Source organism: Trichoderma virens (genome assembly GCF_000170995.1).
Source record: "Trichoderma virens Gv29-8 chromosome Unknown TRIVIscaffold_5, whole genome shotgun sequence".
In the NCBI taxonomy this organism is placed as follows: Eukaryota; Fungi; Ascomycota; class Sordariomycetes; order Hypocreales; family Hypocreaceae; genus Trichoderma; species Trichoderma virens.
This window is the reverse complement of record NW_014013744.1, coordinates 196,686-215,073: the sequence shown is the minus strand read 5'-3', so window position 1 is coordinate 215,073 and position 18,388 is coordinate 196,686. Positions and strand designations below refer to the sequence as shown.

The following is an 18,388-nucleotide window of genomic DNA, read 5'->3' as shown; positions in this document are numbered from 1 at the left end:
GCATGTAGTATTAACCTCGTCAGCCATCGTGAATACCTAGAACACTTGCCGCCTTCAAAACGGCCATACATAACCACAAATGACCCGTAACCCTCCCTCCATACGGTCAACATTTGAAATGATGCCATGCCCTGCGCCTCCGACGCTAGTTCGCCCTATGTGGATGAAAAAAAAGTCCAAGCAAAAAGAAAAGAGAAAGATGACAAGCAAAGCAGATGAAACAAGAACAACCAGAGAACTGCCATGCAGGCTCATGAGATGGAGGGCCATGAAATAGGTACAAAGCTTTTTTATCGAACAACACGACAGGCCAAAAAAAAAGAGGCTACATGCGAACTTCGCCTTGCCGTCTCTCCTTACTTGCGCTTCCCGCCGACTCCAAAGCTCCCCTCGAAGCCGGGCCGTCCACCCTTCTTCTTCGCGGCGCCGCCCTTCTTCTTCTTGCCCGACCGGCGGAGCAGCTTGTCCTCGCGGCGCTGCTTGATGTTCTCCTCGCGCTTCTTTTGTCTCTCCCGCTGGGCCTGGGCGACGCCAGTGGCTCTCTCCTTCCAGGCCTTTTCGCTCTTCTTCTTGGCTACCTCCTTGCGCTTGACGGCCTTCTTGAGCAGAGCCTCGTCGTCGTGGATCTTCTCGCCCTCGGCACGGCGGCGGGCATTCAGCCAGGTCTCCTTCTCCTCAATGTCCTTGCGCTTCTCTTCATCGAGTTCTTCTATGCGCTTCTTTTCGTGCTGTACCTTGAGCAGCGCTGTCTTGGGATCTGAGGGGCCCTTCTTCTTGCCTCTGTTGAGGAAATAGCCGAGGTCATGGGACATTTGTGAGCCATCCCCAAATGCCACACGTCCAAAAGTGAAGCCTCCTGAAGCATCGTCGAGGCTAATATTAGGGCTCATAACACCAGGCGAGTTGGACGCTAGTGCCTCTTCGCGTTTCCTCTTCTCTTCCTCCTTGGCTAGCTGTCTTAGCTCCTTCTTGTGTGCTTTGCGCTGTGCTTCTTTTGCTCTTCTCGCCTCAATGAGTTCTTGTCTCGTGCGAATAGGCTTGCCATTCGTGCCGTCGGCTTTTCTGGCTGCACGGAGAGCCTCGATCTTGGCAGCAAGACGGGCTCTCAGAGCGGTGGTATCTGCAGGGATCTTAAGGTGCTTTGGCTTTTCTGATGAGGCAACTGAGGAGACGGATGTGGTTGTGCTTGCGACCTCTCTTGATGCAGGCTGGCCGTTAGCAGTCTCGGTTGAGTCGAAGGTGGGAGAGTGTGGTTCGGAGTCGAGTGCTGATACAGCGCTGCCATCATCTTCTCTCTGCAGGCCAGAGAAGTCTAGAGATGGGTCAAGACCGTCCATCCGGTCTTGCATGCTTTCATCAGCCTTGTCAGTGTGGCTGACATCAGCTTCTTGTGATTTTGAGGGAGTTGGCTGAGGTTTTGAGGGAGTTGCGGCATCCTTTTCCGCCTTCTTGTTTTTCTGCTTCTTTGACGCAGGCGTGCTAGCAGCCTCGGGGGCGTTCTTGACTGGGGTTTTTGCCGGAGTCTTGGCCGGAGTTGCTGCCTCGCCTGACTCGTGCTTTGCTTTTTTCTCGGCCTTCTTCTCGGCCTTCTTTTCTCGCTTTGCGGCTCGCTTCTCTTCCTTTTTTGATAGCTTTGGCTGGTCCTCGGAACCGTGTGCTTCATCTTCACCCTCATCGTTGCTCTCGGCTTCAACATCATCATTGGTCTTGGGCTTCTTTTGAGGAGTCTCAGGGTTCTTCTTCTTCAGGCCCTCGAGGGGCTTCTCAGCCTCGACGCCAGTCACGGGTTCATAGTCTTCCTCTTCAGGCTCATTCTCATCTTGCTCCATTTGCCGCAACTTCCGCTTGCTCTTGGCTCGCTCGTCCATGACTTCTTTGGCATTGCGGTTCAGCGCGCTGTCGGGATCTAGCTTGGCTCGCCGGGCGGCCGCGGCCTCCTGTTTTGACTGCTTCTCTTTTTTCCATTGATCCTACATATCAACAAGCGTCAGCCCCAGGACCTTGATAACCTCAAATACATTCTGGATGTGGATGGAATCCAGATATCCGCCTGATTGAGAGGGTTGGGTCGGCAGGATCAAGTCTGTAAACGTACGCTTGTGTCTTCGCCATAGTACATCTTGGCTGGAATCAGACTCAGCAAGCCATCGAACGCCTTGGCATGATCGCGCAGGCGATCCTAACAGACGATGTCAGCTAATGATTCCTACAGCTCGTCTCTCAGCCCCTTCCAGGCATTTCCACCTGGCGGGGCTGGACAAAGGACGTCCAAACGAACCTGCAGTGATGAATCCGCCATCCTAGCTTCAGTATCGCGAAAAGGTAGTATATATACACAGAAAGAAGAAATCTGCGACGGCGGCGGCGCCTATAATTCGATACCTGGCGACGGCGCTGGATGATCCGCGGCCAATGATGTAGAAAATTGCAAGGTGATAGCTGGTGGTTGGCGTGAGGTGATGCTTTTTTTTTTCTGCCACTGCCTTGCTGGGGACTTTTCCTGAATTTTTTTTGGGGTGTCCAATTTTTTTTCCACCTTTCTGCCGTACCGCGAACTTCGCTGTGGGGTAGCCACTTAGTGCCTGGACCGATGCAAACGCGCCTACGCCAGAAAAATTGACACCCAAGGCATTGAATTATTAGAACAGGATTGATGGTATTCAAACGTGCAGTTGAAAGCTGCTGAGTAATTGTAGAAAATAAAGGAATTACCGGAAATAAAATAGAGAAAGGCTTATATTATTTTAGCTGCTTAGTTTACAAATGTGATAACTTGGGCCCTGCGTATTAATACGAAGCACACAAGCATGGGTCACGAGAGCATCACCTGTCACGGCTAAGGTTGCTGTTGAAAACTGGCCGACTGAAACTCAATTCAGTAATTGCATGTTTAGTCGCTTTAGGTACCCATTGATGAGTCCAATTACGCAGTATTTTATTTTTAATTTTTTTGAAAGATGTATTGAATCTAGTTTCCAGCTCCCAAGCCAAGGTATCCTGCAGAAATCCAAACTGAAAATGGCTTCATTTCTTCTTGCTGCTTTTCTTGGCTGGGCCAGCAGCAAGTGCTCGCAGCTTGGCCTCTCTGGCTTCAATCTCAGCTCTTCGTTCCTTCTCTCGCTCTTCTCGCTCTTCTTTCTCGGCCTAAATGAGGTTGAATGGTTAGCGTTAAGATGCCACACACAAGGAGTACAAGAAAATCAATGGTGGGTCGTCACCTGTCTTCTAGCAGCATCAGCCTCGCGCTGTGCACGGATGAGCTTGAGACGGGCAATATCCGCCTTGGCCTCGTCCGTCTTGCCTTCGGCATGCAGCTTCATATATCTCTCCTTTGCGGCAGCTGCCTCAGCAGCTTCCCTCTCACGTCGACTGGCGGGCAATTTCTTGACGCCCTCGGTAATCTCGTCAACATCTGCGCCCTTGGTCGCCTGCTTGCGGGCTGAGGAAGAGTGGTTCGGGTTGGCAGGCAACTCCGCGTCGCTTTCCTCGCCGCTTGAGGAAGGCAGATCGCCGACCTCAACTGAGCGGCTCTTCTGCTTGGCTATGGCGGCCTCTTTTCGAGCCTTCTTCTGGGCTTTTCGATCCTCGCGGTTGGCCTCGGCGCTGGCTCCCTGAGCAGAGGCCTGGCCGGCCTCCTCCTCTTCGGATTCCTCTTCGGATTCTTCCTCAGAATCTTCCTCGTCCTCGTTGCGCTTGGCGTCCGCACCCCACATGCTCACTGCATTGCCTTCGGAGTCGAGAGGTTGGAGATCGCGGGAGAAGTGCTTGCCGCCTATTTCGTACATTCTACGTTAGCATGTGAAAATGATATGCATCGCGTTGTCGATGAGCAATTCCTGTGGCCGGCTGGATTTACCTCCTCTGGTGAACTTTCTGAACTTGCCACCGCGGCCACGCGAGCTCGATCCAGGAGCACCAGGCATCTTGAAGATGAGATAGATATAGGAAGGGAGAGAGTGAGAGAGAAAGAGAAAGAGAGTAGGTGATGATATGCTGTAGATAGCTTCGGCTCTACCTCCGGCGTTGCGCTGCTAGGTATGCGACTGCACAGGACTTAAATAGGAAAATTCAATCCACAGTTGAAAAGTTATGGCCAAAGAATTGCATGCACTCTGAGTCGCCAGTTCAGTGGCAGCGAGGCGGGGTAGCGGGGTACTTGGAGGTACAGCTCAGCCTTGCCCTCTGAATTCAGCATGATGTACCGCGAAGCTTCAAAAGTTCTGCTATTATAATGGAGGGTCCCGTGTCTGGGCTGTCATAACAGATGCTGCTGTATGACTCACAGCCCCTTATCTCTGGTCATACATGCCATCGTCGTAATGAGCTGATCCTTGGATGCTCTACTTTCAGGGCACAGGCGTTTGGCGCGGTCCATTCACAGTGTGGCGTTGTAACGCTAAAGTACTTTGCTTGTGACATTGAAAATGGCTGATAGGCGATTGGCTAACTGGCTTACAGAGCTATCGCACTGTAACTGCGCTCTTCATTATGCCATTGACTACTTGTATGAGGCCAGAAAGGGAGCAGCTGAACATGGACCTGCTATTGCTCTTGCTCATAGATGCTACCTGGTAGTACAGAGTAATATTGGATAGTTTAATTACTTAATTTGTATCTTCAAGCAGCAGGGCTTTGCAGACCGTTGCTTGGTGAGTCACAGCAGCTTGAGCAAGATGACTTCGAATTCCAAACGAGTGTGGGCTGCCGTAATCCCCAAGCGCCAAGTACCAAAGTACCCTGTTCCCCTGCCGCAGCCACGTTTTTCCGACCCAACTCCACCCACGCCCCGATCACTATAATACGCCAGCCGAGAATTTTCTTTTTTCCTCTTCTTTTCTTTTCTTTTTTCCTCAGTGAAACCTACTAGAAAAATTTCCTTCAAATTCACTCTGGCTTTCGACAACCTTTGGATGCGCCTGGAGGGGAAACTGGAGGATAGATGAACCCGCTGACTTACCCTCTGTCCTACTATACTCCCTCTTCGGAGGCTGCGTTTGGGATAGATAAATTTTTTCGGCGGTACATGCCCTCGTCGCGTCTTTTCCTTTGATCACGGAGAAGACGCTGGCTATTTTTTGATGATCAACGTAGTGGCATGCGTGCAATCTCTATATATTAGATGGGGAGGCACCTGTGAAAATGCCAGATTATATCGTAAACACATGAGAAATCTTCCATTATCCACCCACTTGGTTCTCATGCTTCACCCAGCTAGCGACTGCAGTACATCATGCAGCTGCTTTCTCTTCTGCGCCGGCCGGTATACCCCCGGTCGAAGCCCATTTGCGAAAGCCTGCTTGGCTTTTGCCTCGTCCTGTTCCTCTTGGGTATCGGACTTATCTCTTGTGTAGCGGCTCGCATTCATCGGCCGGGTGAAGATATACCGCCCTGTTGAGAATAAGCCGCGGCTCACATAGGATGGCTTGGAGGTAATGCCTCCTCGCCCACTGTGGCCCAGAAATACACATGCCATGGGCCGTGAAGGCAGTACAAACGGACCAGCTACAGCCTGTTGGTCTACTGACAGTCCCTGGCTAGCCACGTCTATGTCGTTGCTGAGCTGGCCAAGGAACGAGTACAGCCAAAATGCCCATGCCTCAAACGCAATGCCGTGGCAAGCTCCTGCTTCCCTCGACGCCGCGTCTGGGTCCCAGGAGGGCAGATACACTTTGCCTGTGTCTGTAAGATAGTCCAGCAGAGGCGGCGCCTCCCGATTGGAAACGAACTTGATGGCGCACTGAGAATCGCTGCAGAGCGTCACCAAATCAGCATCGACGCTTCGAATCGAGTCTCGTGTCTTGTTGACATGCTCGTCTGGGACTAAGAGCATCAGGTTCCGTAGCAATGAATTCTCTTGACCGCCCGAGAGATCCGTTACTTCCCACCCGGCCTCCGCTGCCTCTTTATGTGGAGGATCCCAGCCCTTTTTCGCGCCCATGACATCGTATAACGCCAATGAGGGAAACTTGACCACCCAGCGGAGGGAGTTTTTCGAAGTAGACCGGTCGCCCCAGATCCTCAGGATTCTCAGCAAGGGGAAAGGATTCTCCGCTTCAGTCCAGCCGCGGATAAGGTTGTCGGTCACATCTGGAAAATCGCCGCCCGTCTCATCCGCAGGTTGGATGAGCTCCAGAACTCCTAGATTTTTCATATCTGCTAAGCGGACCAGCTCAGATGCCTGAAAGTGACAACCGCCACTGATTACGAGGTGAGTGATGAAATCTGTCGTCAAAGATGCCAGGGGCTTGGTGTAGTTTTCGAGGCCTACGTCTGGATGACAAATGTGTTGTCGAAACCGATAAAGCCCAAGGCTCTTTTCATCGTCTTCGCGTAGCAATATCGCAGAGAAGAGTTTCCAAGCATGAAGGCTTACACCTCTAGAGCCAGCTCGTCAGTAACTCCTTTGACACATTCATCTGAAGTCCCAAACTAGCCTCCCCCCAGCATCTCAACCAAAGAATAAAATTGAGTTCTTGAGATCAAATAACAGATCCTTCATGAAACCGACGAACCTTGCCTCCAAAAAGCGCCAGATGCGCCAGACCAGCTGAGTAGGCATAGACCCTAGCAACTCCTCGGATACATCGCCAATATTATCAGCGATGACATTAATCGCCATGTCCATCAGAGACCGCGGACCTCGAGCGCCTCGAGTTTTAAACAAGGGATACGGCCGCTTCCGTGACCAGTCATGGCTGGAGCTGGCGTTGAGTCGACCTGGGATTGTCCATTCTCGAAAGACTTGGCCGGTTGACGGGTCGTAATTGTTCATAGCCACTCGATAGTGAAGAGACGGCTATGGCGCTGCGACATGAAGTAGAGATTCATTCACAGCAGATGAAAGGAATAAACGAGGGGGAGATAGGGATGAGATAAATGCAAAACAAATGGTGCCTTTGCAACTAGCAGCCCAAGCCCTGTGAGGCGTCTGTGGTGTTGCAGCTCAGCATGAGGCGGCGCCGCGAAAAGAGTGGTGAATGTTCAGACTCAAGCAAGGCGGGATATGTCAGCAAGGCGTAAGTAGGTGGCGGGCTGTGTTTGGTGTCCAAGAGCCTCCAGAGTCGCAAATCAAAGAGCTGAAAAAGATCCTTAGCGCTGATGGCGCATATGGAGGTAGTTGTTGTAATTTGTATTTAATATATAATATTTTGAATTTTTTGCTGTATCTCAATTCATTCGTACAAGTTCAGATAAAGAACGCTATTCTATCTCGCCCCCCAAACGCCTGTGATGGTGCCCAGGCACAGGTAGTTTTGTTTTTACGCAGCATCCCAGAGAGCATCTACCCGCCCATTTTTGGTATATACCTTGGTGTTACATCAAATATCTCAATATTACGTGTCAGTCCGTTTATTCATCCCAGTATGGTACCGCAAACCATCTACAGCATCGGCTTCAGGTCATCGGCAACTCTGAAGGGAGCCTCCGTCTTGCTCTTGATCTCCTCTACTGTCACTCCGTCTGCAATCTCGATGAGGGTGAGGCCGTGGGCGAAGTCGACGTCGAAAACACCCTATTGAAAGAAAACTGTTAACAGATGGTTTACATTTCAGAAGAGGAAGTGCCTGAATACTTACCAGCTCAGTGATGATTCTGGAAACGCACGCGCGGCCAGTGAGTGGGAATGCGCACTGCTTGACAATCTTGGGGTTGCCCTTCTTGTCGGTATGCTCCATGGTAACCACAACCTTGGTGGCACTGGGGTTGCTCACAAGGTCCATGGCGCCGCCGAAGCCCTTGACCTTGCCCGGCAACATCCAGTTGGCAAGGTCACCAGTTCCGCTGACTTGCATGGCACCCAGGATGGTCAGGTTGATTCTGCCGCTGCGGATCATGCCAAAGCTCTCTTCGCTGCCAAAGACCGCGGCTCCAGGGTTAAGGGTAACCGTCTCTTTTCCGGCATTGATCAAATCGGCATCTTCAAGGCCCTTCTTGGGGTAGGGGCCAAGGCCAAGGATACCGTTCTCGGACTGCAGCTGGACCTCGACCTCAGGGCCGACGAAGCCGGGCGCAAGCATGGGCATGCCGATACCCAGGTTGGCATACATGCCGTTCTTGAATTCCTTGGCAGCTCGCCTCACAATTCGCTCTCGCTTGGCCGCAGTTTCACCAGTTCCCAGGACGGCCTTGGAGTCGGCGTCAGCATCGTCCTTAGCCCAGGTGTATTTCTCAATGTTCTTGGCGCTGGTGCTCTGGATAACGCGCTTGACGTAGATGCCGGGCAAGTGAATGGCTTCTGGAGGAATCTCGCCTGGCTCAACAATGTGCTCGGCTTCGACAATGGTGATCTTGGCGTTACGGCCCATGGCGCCATTGAAGTTGTTGGCGGCGAGACGGAACTGGCAGTTTCCGAGCTTATCAGCCTTGTAAGCCTTGACAAATGCATAGTCTCCAGCAATGCTCTCTTCGAGGAGGTAAGGCTTGCCGTTGAAGACCTTGACGTCCTTGGGGTAAGAGTACACGTCCGGTGAGCCGTCGGGCTTGTTTCTAAGTGGCAGGTCGCCGGTCTGGACAACAGTACCAAAGGCTGCGGGTGTGTAGAAGGCGGGAATGCCCTTGCCGCCGGCTGCGCATCTCTCGGCCAGCGTTCCCTGGGGAGTCAATTCCAGCTCAACTTCTCCAGTCAGGTACATTGTTTCGAATGTTTTGTTTTCGCCAATGTAGCTGGCAATCATCTTCTTCACCTGCTTCGTCTTGAGAAGCTTGCCCAGGCCAGAGCTATCGGTGCCGGCATTGTTGGACACAGCCGTCAGACCGGTAACATCAGGTCTCTTGAGGACCTCGTCAATCAGAGTATCGGGGACACCGCAGAGACCGAATCCACCACACAGCAGAGTTGAGTCGGCCTTGAGGTCCTTGATCGCCTCGGCGGCGGAGGGCAGCACCTTGTTAATCTCAGCTCGGCGGGCGGTGGCAGAAAACGATCTAGACAAGACGGCAGTGGGCTGAAACACGGGGATGTTAGTCCAATGGTTACTCTCGGTTTCCATGAGGCTGCCATCATTGATGAGGACTCCTAGACTTACGTTTGTCGCATGGCGCGCAAAGGCCCCGAGGGTCCGCAGGCGCAGAGCTGTGGAGGGCATTGTGGAGGGGAAGACGACGAGAGACTGGATCTTGGGTCGCTTTGCGGGGTATCAAGAGCTGCAATAATCGGCGACTGCTCTGCCGGGAAGAGAGGCAAAGATATGTGAAAATATCAAATGCGCAAAAGGAATTAAGGAAAAGGAAAAAAGAAGCAAGAGTTTTGGGGTACTGTCAGATGCCAGTGACGGCATCTCGCGCGTTATGTATGGCCGTTGTGTTTGATGTTTTTGCCGGTGTAATAGCCGTCAATGACCGAACCCACTACCGCAGACCCGGTCTCCGCATGGCCACCAGAACAATTCGGGTATTGCAAGTGAGGAGAAGCTGGATCCAGGCCAGAATAGCGGGACAGTTCCGTTGCAAGGATCGGATAGGGGCGGCGGGCGGATGTGGGGGAGCAGCCACAGGATGAAGTATTTGATAGCAGCAATACAGAAGAAGTACGGAGCGTGATTCCGCGAACAACAACACCAAGTATCTGAGCGGAGAGGGTTTTTTCTCTCTTTCTATTTTCTGTTTTCATGTTATCACATGCTGACAAACCCTTGATGGCTTAGATGTACATTGGTCATTTTCTGATATCCTACTGTACATGGACGCACTGGCAAGACAAACCAAAATATCGCTGATCAAAAGCCCCGGCTCCGAGTCTGCAGGAGGTGCAAGCGGCTGTTTGTTCTCAGACAGTATTTTTCGTTGGAGGCGCTCCGTTGACGGCGTCAGAAGACAGGGAGGCGCTGCGTAGCCCCAAGAGCTGTCCGCTCCGTTCTCTCCAACCAAAGCTTCTCGACCCGGCTTCCGAAGCCGAAGCCAGGCCTGGGCGTTTTGCTAGGGCTGTCGGCACATGCGGAGTGGGAAATGTCTTTTCCCGGGAAGTCTTTCCGTGGGACTATCCGCGAGAAAAGATTCATCCGGCAGTGCGGACGGGGAGTTTGTAATTTGAAATCATTACGGGGTTCTTACAATATACTGACTGTACTTGTAAATTGAATCATGCAATTGAAGATATCTTCCGACACAATGTGATGCTTGAGTCACGTGCACCAGCCTTGGAAAAGGTCAGTCCTGAAGTTTTTCTTTTTAATGCACCCTGCCGTAGTAATGGCCAATTTGTTTGATCGTCTCTGAGATTTTATACCTGTTGCTCTTACAATAATTATTCTCATTGCTATAACCATCTCATCACATGCGCATCTTATCGCGCTTTGAGGGCTGTGGGCTCTGTGTGGGTTTTTGCGGCACTGGGGGTCCGATTCCGAAAGATTTCGCCTTAACTCCCCTCTACCCTCGGCCAATTTGGGGGAATTTGCCATATCTTGCCGGCTGCATTGTATCGCTTTCATCTGCTGCTTACCGTGCTACATGCGCAAACTCAGGTTATCTGAAAATGTCTAATTCGAGTGATGATTACAAGATCTGCGGCCAAGTCATCCCAGCTATTCGATGACGGCATCTTTGGTACCATGTAACCGCCATCAATTCTGATTCAGACCACTATTCTACGTCCCCACTACTACATCATTATCTGAAGAATACGTGTACATGATCATGTGTTGCATGTTGAACATACATATTATCGCTACTAACATGAAGCTAGATTACATGTTTAAGGCCGCCGAATATGACTATGAATCGTCACTTGGGCAGCTCATTCAAAATCTTCAATTCCAATGACGCTAAAACTCCTAATCAACCTCGAAGCATCAACCCTCGCAGCAAATTTCAGCAGTCTGGCCCGTCCTATGGATTGTGACACACAACCTCAATGTTATTACCCGCTGCATCAAGCACAAAGGCGGCATAGTAATTGGGATGATAATGCGCTCGCACGCCGGGCGCTCCATTATCCTGTCCTCCGCCCAAAATCGCTGCCGCGTGAAATGCGTCTACCACAGCTCGATCTATGAAGCCGTGTCAGTGTTGTGGTATGTAGCTAACGGTCCAGTATGGGCTCTTACCTGAGACACGGAAGGCAACGTGTGCCTTGCCGCCGCTCTCCTTGGTCCCAATTGCCCAAAAGTCAGCGGCTTTGTAGTTGTCTCTGGCGTCGAGCTTCGAACCAAGTCCAACGGTGTACTCGCCAAACTGGTAGGCGATCTCATATCCAAGTGGTTCGAGAGCTTTGACGTAAAGTGCCACGCACTCCTTGAATTTGTCCTCAGGGACCGAGATGGAGGTATGGTCAATGGCCATGATGACTGATTTATTATAGCTGTGTTGATGGTCGTAAAAGGGAGTCGTGTGGTTGAGCTTGACTGATACTCATGTTTACCATGGACACAGTCTCTCTGTTATATAACCTCAACCTCCATGCGGGTTTCGGCCATCAGCGAACGCCGAGACTCAACACGAGCTTCTGCTAAGTACACACGGAAGAAAGAGAACGCCGCTGATCCTATTATTACGTGCATCGGTAGTTGTTATCGACCGCGCATGCGGACTTCGCCAAGTTGGAGACACCGCAGCGGTTGCTACCATCAGCCGCACATGTGGGTGACGGGCGTGCGCTTCGTTGAAGTGGACAATAATATCCACACAGAGTTAGCCGCCTGCCGGAGCTACTACCGTCTCTTGAATTTAGGTTGCATCGCCCTGCATTCACATGGGTCTAAGTCAGCGGACTTCCGCCGTGCTTTTCCTTAGCTCTATTGTTAAGGTTATTGACAGCTGAAATGGTAGTTTTGGTGACAAAGCGTGCAAAGGTTCACTGAGCAAAGTAGTGACTCAAGATATTAATTGAATAGGAGATGTCTCTCGCTGCACTGTTATTTCCTCAAAGCGTGCAAAGAAAGATTCGATGAACATAATGCGACTCAAATGTACTTGGAAGGTGGATTTATCTTGCTGCAATGCTATTTCCTAAAATGACAATAAATCTTACGCGTAAACGACGATCTGATTCGTGGTGTTCTTTTCCTTATCATCTCCGAAGATGTTGATGTTCCCTGTTTTATCAGAGGTCAGTACTTGGAATAGAAACATGGGGTTGAATCCTTCACATCCAGTGGAGACTCGTATGGATTACTGATCTACTTACATTCGCATCCAGGAAGGTTGAGGCGCTGTGGAGTTTCACCGAATTTATCGAGGTCTCGGATGGCTTGGTCATCAAGCCCGATTTCTTGGAAGTTTTCCAAGATGCGCTCCGGAGTGACCGACTTTGGGATGACGGTGTGGCCGTCAAGCTGAGACCAGGCGAGAATCACTTGTGCGGGAGTGACAGTCTTCCCCTGAGCTTTTGAGAGACGGTCTGCGATTGCTTTGACCTCTGGGACATTGACGAGTAACGGCAGGCCGAAGAAGTTGTTCCCAAATGCAGAATAGGCTGTGATGACGATGCCCTTCTTCTTGCAGTACTCGATCAGAGGAGGATTGGGAATTCGGGGGTGTCGCTCAATTTGGTTGACAGCAGGAACAACGCCCGAGTTGTTAATGATTGCCTCCAACTAATTACAGAAATGACTGCATAAGCGAATGAAGCAATAATTTGAGACGGTGGATCAACTAACATGCTCAATTGCAAAATTGGAGACGCCAACAGAGCGAACCTTGCTCTTAGGTAGCTGTGTCATGGCTTTTATGCAAAAAAAGTGTTAGTCAAATATCCTTATCTACCAGATGATTACTTGCGCTCTGGATAGGATTCGCCACACTTACCTTTCCATGTCTGGCAAATAGATACTCCATTGTCAAGGATGATTGTGTCGGTTCCTGCAACTTTGGGAATGAGATCCTTGCCTGGAGCGAAAGCGACTGGCCAGTGTACAAGATAGAGCTAACATCGTACAGAGTTAGTCGCGACTCTGTCATATCAATTACACCAACTAGCTGTACAGTAAGCACTCACATCAAGGTAATCAAGCCCCAGCTCCTCAAGTGTATCGTTCAGCGCAGGCTCGACATCTTGCGGTCGGTGGCTGTTGTTCCACAGCTTGCTTGTAATGAAGATGTCTTCACGCTTCAAGCCTGGGATCTCTGCAAGAGCCTTCTTGATACCCTTTCCAACTTCGACCTGGTTTTCGTAAATCTTGGCGAGATCAAGATGCCGATAACCAATCTTAAGGGCCTCATAAACCCCTTGGCCAACGACACCAGGGCTGGACTGCCAAGTGCCGTAACCCAAGGTTGGGAATTTGTGGCCGGTGTTGAGGAGAACGGTGCGTCCGAAAGACATTTTGATATCTGTGCTACGAAGTAAAGGTATGGATAAGTCGAATGAATTTGAGTTTGTGATGATAGAATTTGTCGAAGAGAACGAAGGGGGATCTTGTGGTATTTATCTACTCTGTTCTGGTGTCTCTGTGCTTTCTTGGGTTCTCCATTTTGCAGATTTTCAGCAACTCTACCGATATCAACACGTGTAACCGGCCAAGGTCATGGCAACTAGCGCAATGACATTCAAGCTATTGGCTTCTCTATGATATCAATGTCTTCTACAAAAATCCTGAAGGCGCAAACTTGGTAACTTCATCCGTCGCCATCTTCTAGAGCGCTAAATATCTAGCGGGGCTTCCTCCTCTAAACTCCCGCCTTTAAAGACAAATTTAATATATCGGAATATATCGACAGGTGTCATCAAGTCAGTACTTTTACGGAATTTAACTTGCTAAGGCATCTTCGTAGTGGAGACCTGTTGGCAAGATGGCTTCTATTGTGAAGCTAAGAGAATGCGTATGCCCATGCCAGCTGACGAGAAGCATTAGGAAACCAAGACGAGCTTCGACGGTTTGTAAAGCACGCTATGCAACTTCCTCCGTCTCCACTTACATGAATGGTAACTATGCCGAATGCTCTTATATCCGGGCAGTACAAAGTGGAAAGCAATAGGACGGCGGCCAGGAGTCATTGGCGGTTAATATTTGTGCCGAAGCATAGATCAGCCACAGGGGCGCGCAATCGTTCCAAGATCTCAGCGTTTACTTGCTGCAGCTCCATTATGCTAGCCGGCATTAGTTGCTTCTCTGCAAGAAATGCCGCTCTATTAGTGTTTGCACCCTTAAATTCTTGAAGATGTCCCTGCGTGTGTACATACGTAGCGTGGATATCGCCATAAGGCTACTCACAAGCCACCAACGCCGTTTCCATGCTAGTTTATAGAGACTATCGCTTCAATACCATTTCGTTTCTTCTTTCCTTTTCCCTTTTACGCGACGGGTAATTTCCTTTAATGTCTGATAATGCACAACTCTGAATGGTTCCAAACCGCGTCCTCTTCAGTACTAAATATGTAGAAATGAGCATCTAGTAGACTTGCTAGTTCACTACTCTAGATTTTCAGTGCTTGTCCCAGAGCTCATGAGTGTCTCTCAAAGAAGGTAATGATATTATGTGAATTGACCAAAAAAAATTATTCCAACTACCGTGATTTAACTATGATAGATTCTCTTTTGCTTCATGGCAGAAACGCGCGCTTCTTGGGCTTAATGTCGACTTTGTAGCCACTTGTAAGTAGTGATTACCTAATCAATACTCCATAGCATCTGCACTTGCTTCAGCCACGCTAGAACTGTTATAGAATCGAGTTCTTATCGGCGAGCTTATCGCCCCGCGACTCTCAATGTCCAGCAAAAAAAAAAAATTCCCATGCGACATACATGCGCTCAACACCAAGCTTGCCTACACCAAGCCACGGTGCACGAGATGCCGAGCGACACCATGGAATCAAGCTCGAAGCGCCGCAAGATTGGCCATGAGAGCATCGGCCTCCGCCACTCTGGTCTTATTGACTTTGAGTCGCGAAATACGGCTCGCGTTAACGCTGCCAGCACCTTTGTCCTGCAGACGGACGAGCTGTTGAAGGAGGCCAAGCCGAACTACGAAAAGGCACTCCATGGTGTGGATGGCCAATTGCACCGACTTAAAGGCATAATCGACGCAATTGAGCCTCATGATCCCAGACCAGTGAGTTTTACACGAGCTTGAGAAGCAGCGAGCTGTTACGAAATCGAAATCCTAACACGCATCAGATCTCCGAGGCCACCATCAAATTCGAAAAAGAGCATCGCATCGTCATTCCGTTCCCCGATCCAAAGCCAGCAAAGGATGCCCCCTACAAGGTCTCTTATGCACCTCCGTCACAATGCAACGTCGTTGGAAGCTATGTTTCTCGAACAATGATCAAGACGCAGTCCGAGTTTGGAATCGACATGGTCGTCCAGATGCCCACCGCGCTATTCCAGGACAAGGACTACTCGAATATGCGATACTTCTATCGCCGAGCCTACTATATTGCGTATATTGCCGCCTGTGTGCGCAAGGAGTTTGCTGAGGAGATGGACATGAGCTTTGAGAACCTTAATGAGAACCCCCTGCTACCGATTGTCGTACTCCGACCAAAAGCTCCGAGCGATGGAAGCGATGACCGAGAGGCCAAGAAAAAGGCCAAGAAGACATCTTACCACATCAAACTGATTCCTTGTGCCCCTGATGACCTGTTCCCTTGGTCCAAAGTGACGCCGAAGTCGAACAACAACCGATTGGGCGAGGTGGATGAGAAGAAGGCCGCTCAAGCAGCGACACCGTTTTACAACTCCACCCTGAACGCCGAGCGAACCTTTATTCCTTACTTGCGTCTGCTTACCCACATCAAAAAGGAATGCCCTGCTTTCCCAGATGCTTGCATCCTCGGCAGGACGTGGCTTCAGCAGCGTGGCTTTGGCAGTGCCATCTCTCAGGGAGGCTTCGGTCATTTCGAGTGGGCAGCCATGATTGCTTTGCTTTTGCAAACAGGTGGTAGAAACGGGCAAGCAGCTCTATCGACCTCGCTGAGCAGCACCGAACTTTTCAAGGCGGCCCTCCAATTTCTATCTACAACCGATCTCAGCAAGAAGCCTTACGCTTTTGGTTCCTCCAGCGTTTCCGCGGATACCATTCGAGAGGCCGGCCCTGTCATGTTTGACCCCGTCAGGCAACTCAACCTCTTGTTCAAGATGACACCTTGGTCGGCTAGCTTGCTGCAGACGTACGCAAAATCAACCACAGATCTCCTCGCCGACATTATGGCGGACAAATTCGACCCCACATTTATCATCAAGGCCGATATTCCGTTTCAAACATTCGATGTCATTTTCGAAATCCAGAGCTCCGATGTGGCAAGATTCTCGGAAACCGCTGACCGTAGAGGTGCCGTGGCGAACTTCTGTCTCGAAGCATACAAGCACCTCAAGCGGGCGTATGGTGAACGAGCACAGCTTGTACAATTCCAGTTGCCCCAGAGAGGACACTGGTCACTATCCAAACCTCCGGCCAGAGAAGTCCTGCGTGTTCTCATTGGCGTCGTCTTCGATCCTGCTCACATGCCAAGACAGATGGAGCTTGGTCCACCTGCGGAAGAGCAAAAGGAGGCTGCGAAATTCCGACAATTTTGGGGTGACAAGGCCGAGTTGCGACGATTCAAAGATGGCAGCATTCTAGAGTGTGTCGAGTGGTCAAGTAAGCTTCCGTTGCAGATCTGCGAGGAAATCACGCATTACATTCTTCAACGGCATTTGAAAATCGCGAAGGACAAGGTGACAACTATTGGCGGTGCCTTTTCTTCCATCATTAGCCTGTCTCATCTAGACAAATCGGCCTTTGATTCCGCCCGACAGGCATTCCAAGACTTTGAAAGAGATATCCGCAACCTCGAAGAGTTGCCGTTGCACATCAGACAGCTTTCTCCTACCTCTTCGTCTGCGCGCTATGCATCCATCGAGCCGCCGTTGGTGGGTTATCATAAGGGATCTATCGAGCTCATGGATGTAAACCTGTATTTCGAAGCATCCAGCAAGTGGCCCGAGAATCTCACAGCCATTCAAGAAGCAAAGGTCGAATTCCTGCTCGACATTGACAGGAGATTGAGAAAGGCGAATGACAAAATCAGCACTTACTTGGGCCGTGAGAACAAGGAACTAGGCATTGAGAACTTGGCCTTCCTCGATATCATTTACGAGAATGGGGCAGCATACCGACTTAGGATACACTGCGATTTGGAAGAGAAGCTCCTTGAACGCCAAGTCAAGAATAAGACGCTCGAACCTCGTGTTCGAGAGGAGGCTGAGAAAGCCTTTGTCAAACTGAACTGGCTGTACAACATTCTCCCGCTGCACACCCAGACCATTGCAACATTCTGCACTCGCTTCCCTCCCCTGTCGCCAACCATCCGGCTAGTCAAGCATTGGTTCAACTGCCACAAGCTGACCGGCCACATCCGCGAAGAGCTCATCGAGCTGTTCGTCCTTCATGCCTTCCTCCAGCCTTATCCCTGGAAGCAGCCGTCATCCGTGGTTACAGGCCTGCTACGAACGCTGTTCTTCCTTTCAAAATGGGACTGGCGAGACGAAGCTTTGATCGTCGATACCGCCGAGGACCTCTCCGAAGACGTCCGTTCCTCGGTCCACCACGAGCTTCAAACCTGGAGGAAACGCGACCCCAACATGAACGACAAGGTCATGTGTGTAGCCACCTCCCACGATCAATCCGGCCTCGCATACACCCGCGGCGGGCCCTCAAAGCTAGTCGCCTCCCGCATGACCCATCTCGCAAAGGCAGCCTGCAAGCTCGTCCGAGAAAAGGGCATCCGCCTCGACCCGTCTCTTCTCTTCGAAGCCGCCCTCCAGGACTACGACGTCCTGTTCCACTTGTCCCCCAAAGCTATCAAGTCCATCATCCGCGAAACGGCCGTTGAGGCCGGCGCGAGGAAGCACTCTCAGTTCAAGAACCTCGATGCTCTGACAGCATCCGTCCCGCTGCCCATTCGCGCTCACCCGACAGACGTCTTTATCGAGGAGCTGGAGCGTGTATACGAAGACACATTGCTGTTTTTCAAGGGCAGCGCAGATGATGGTGTTGTGGCAGCCCTTTGGAATCCTCGACTGCAGAAGCAAAAGTTCAGGGCAGGTCTGCCGTATAACTTCCGTTCCAGCGTGGGTGACGGCGACCAAGTCGAAGTGAATCGCAAGGCGGTGCTATTAGAAATTGCACGAGCCGGAGGAGAAATGATTAAGAAAATTGAGGTGGCAGACGAGGACGAGTAATTAATTAGCCTGACAAAACCATATTTTTTGGAAATGATTGTATATAGCACCCTTGTACGTAAAAAGTCCGACGCAGGACGGACATAGCATTGTATCCAGCTTGTAGTGGTTTCTCAACCAAACAGAAGCCCCTTTCTTCATTAGAATACTACAAAAAAACACTTCGAAAAATAAATTTCCAGTTCTTCAACCTGGTGTCTTCCATACTCAAAAACGCCGTGCCATGGTATAAGTGCATATGTACAGAATGTATCCCATCCCCCCCCTACAGTCCAGCCCCCCGCCTA

At 50.6% G+C, this 18,388-nt stretch overlaps 7 protein-coding genes across 7 annotated transcripts; 1 reads left to right on the top strand and 6 right to left on the bottom strand.

Moving 5' to 3' along the window:
- Positions 1-356: 356 nt before the first annotated feature.
- On the bottom strand, positions 357-2,473 carry TRIVIDRAFT_74188 (uncharacterized protein; the record flags this gene model as incomplete). Its single annotated transcript, XM_014102044.1, has 3 exons — positions 357-1,970; positions 2,096-2,179; positions 2,279-2,473. The coding sequence occupies 3 exons, from the start codon at positions 2,297-2,299 to the stop codon at positions 357-359; spliced, it is 1,719 nt and encodes a 572-aa protein (XP_013957519.1).
- Positions 2,474-2,915: 442 nt separating this feature from the next.
- On the bottom strand, positions 2,916-3,977 carry TRIVIDRAFT_79920 (uncharacterized protein; the record flags this gene model as incomplete). The annotated part of the gene is made up of 3 exons (XM_014102043.1): positions 2,916-3,144; positions 3,219-3,772; positions 3,857-3,977. 3 exons carry the CDS (start codon positions 3,921-3,923, stop codon positions 3,025-3,027), a joined length of 741 nt encoding a protein of 246 aa, XP_013957518.1.
- Positions 3,978-5,203: 1,226 nt separating this feature from the next.
- TRIVIDRAFT_190307 (uncharacterized protein) lies at positions 5,204-6,772 on the bottom strand (the record flags this gene model as incomplete). The annotated part of the gene is made up of 3 exons (XM_014102042.1): positions 5,204-5,314; positions 5,414-6,377; positions 6,513-6,772. 3 exons carry the CDS (start codon positions 6,770-6,772, stop codon positions 5,204-5,206), a joined length of 1,335 nt encoding a protein of 444 aa, XP_013957517.1.
- A 401-nt stretch (positions 6,773-7,173) lies between these two features.
- On the bottom strand, positions 7,174-9,086 carry TRIVIDRAFT_74193 (uncharacterized protein; the record flags this gene model as incomplete). The annotated part of the gene is made up of 3 exons (XM_014102041.1): positions 7,174-7,513; positions 7,578-8,945; positions 9,027-9,086. 3 exons carry the CDS (start codon positions 9,084-9,086, stop codon positions 7,382-7,384), a joined length of 1,560 nt encoding a protein of 519 aa, XP_013957516.1.
- A 1,556-nt stretch (positions 9,087-10,642) lies between these two features.
- Positions 10,643-11,329, bottom strand: TRIVIDRAFT_111152 (uncharacterized protein; the record flags this gene model as incomplete). Its single annotated transcript, XM_014102040.1, has 2 exons — positions 10,643-10,988; positions 11,046-11,329. 2 exons carry the CDS (start codon positions 11,278-11,280, stop codon positions 10,828-10,830), a joined length of 396 nt encoding a protein of 131 aa, XP_013957515.1.
- A 635-nt stretch (positions 11,330-11,964) lies between these two features.
- TRIVIDRAFT_64267 (uncharacterized protein) lies at positions 11,965-13,261 on the bottom strand (the record flags this gene model as incomplete). The annotated part of the gene is made up of 5 exons (XM_014102039.1): positions 11,965-12,032; positions 12,125-12,533; positions 12,597-12,661; positions 12,745-12,862; positions 12,935-13,261. 5 exons carry the CDS (start codon positions 13,259-13,261, stop codon positions 11,965-11,967), a joined length of 987 nt encoding a protein of 328 aa, XP_013957514.1.
- Positions 13,262-14,097: 836 nt separating this feature from the next.
- TRIVIDRAFT_208744 (uncharacterized protein) lies at positions 14,098-18,289 on the top strand (the record flags this gene model as incomplete). The annotated part of the gene is made up of 5 exons (XM_014102038.1): positions 14,098-14,107; positions 14,366-14,402; positions 14,467-14,531; positions 14,699-14,988; positions 15,054-18,289. 5 exons carry the CDS (start codon positions 14,098-14,100, stop codon positions 18,099-18,101), a joined length of 3,450 nt encoding a protein of 1,149 aa, XP_013957513.1.
- Positions 18,290-18,388: the final 99 nt, after the last annotated feature.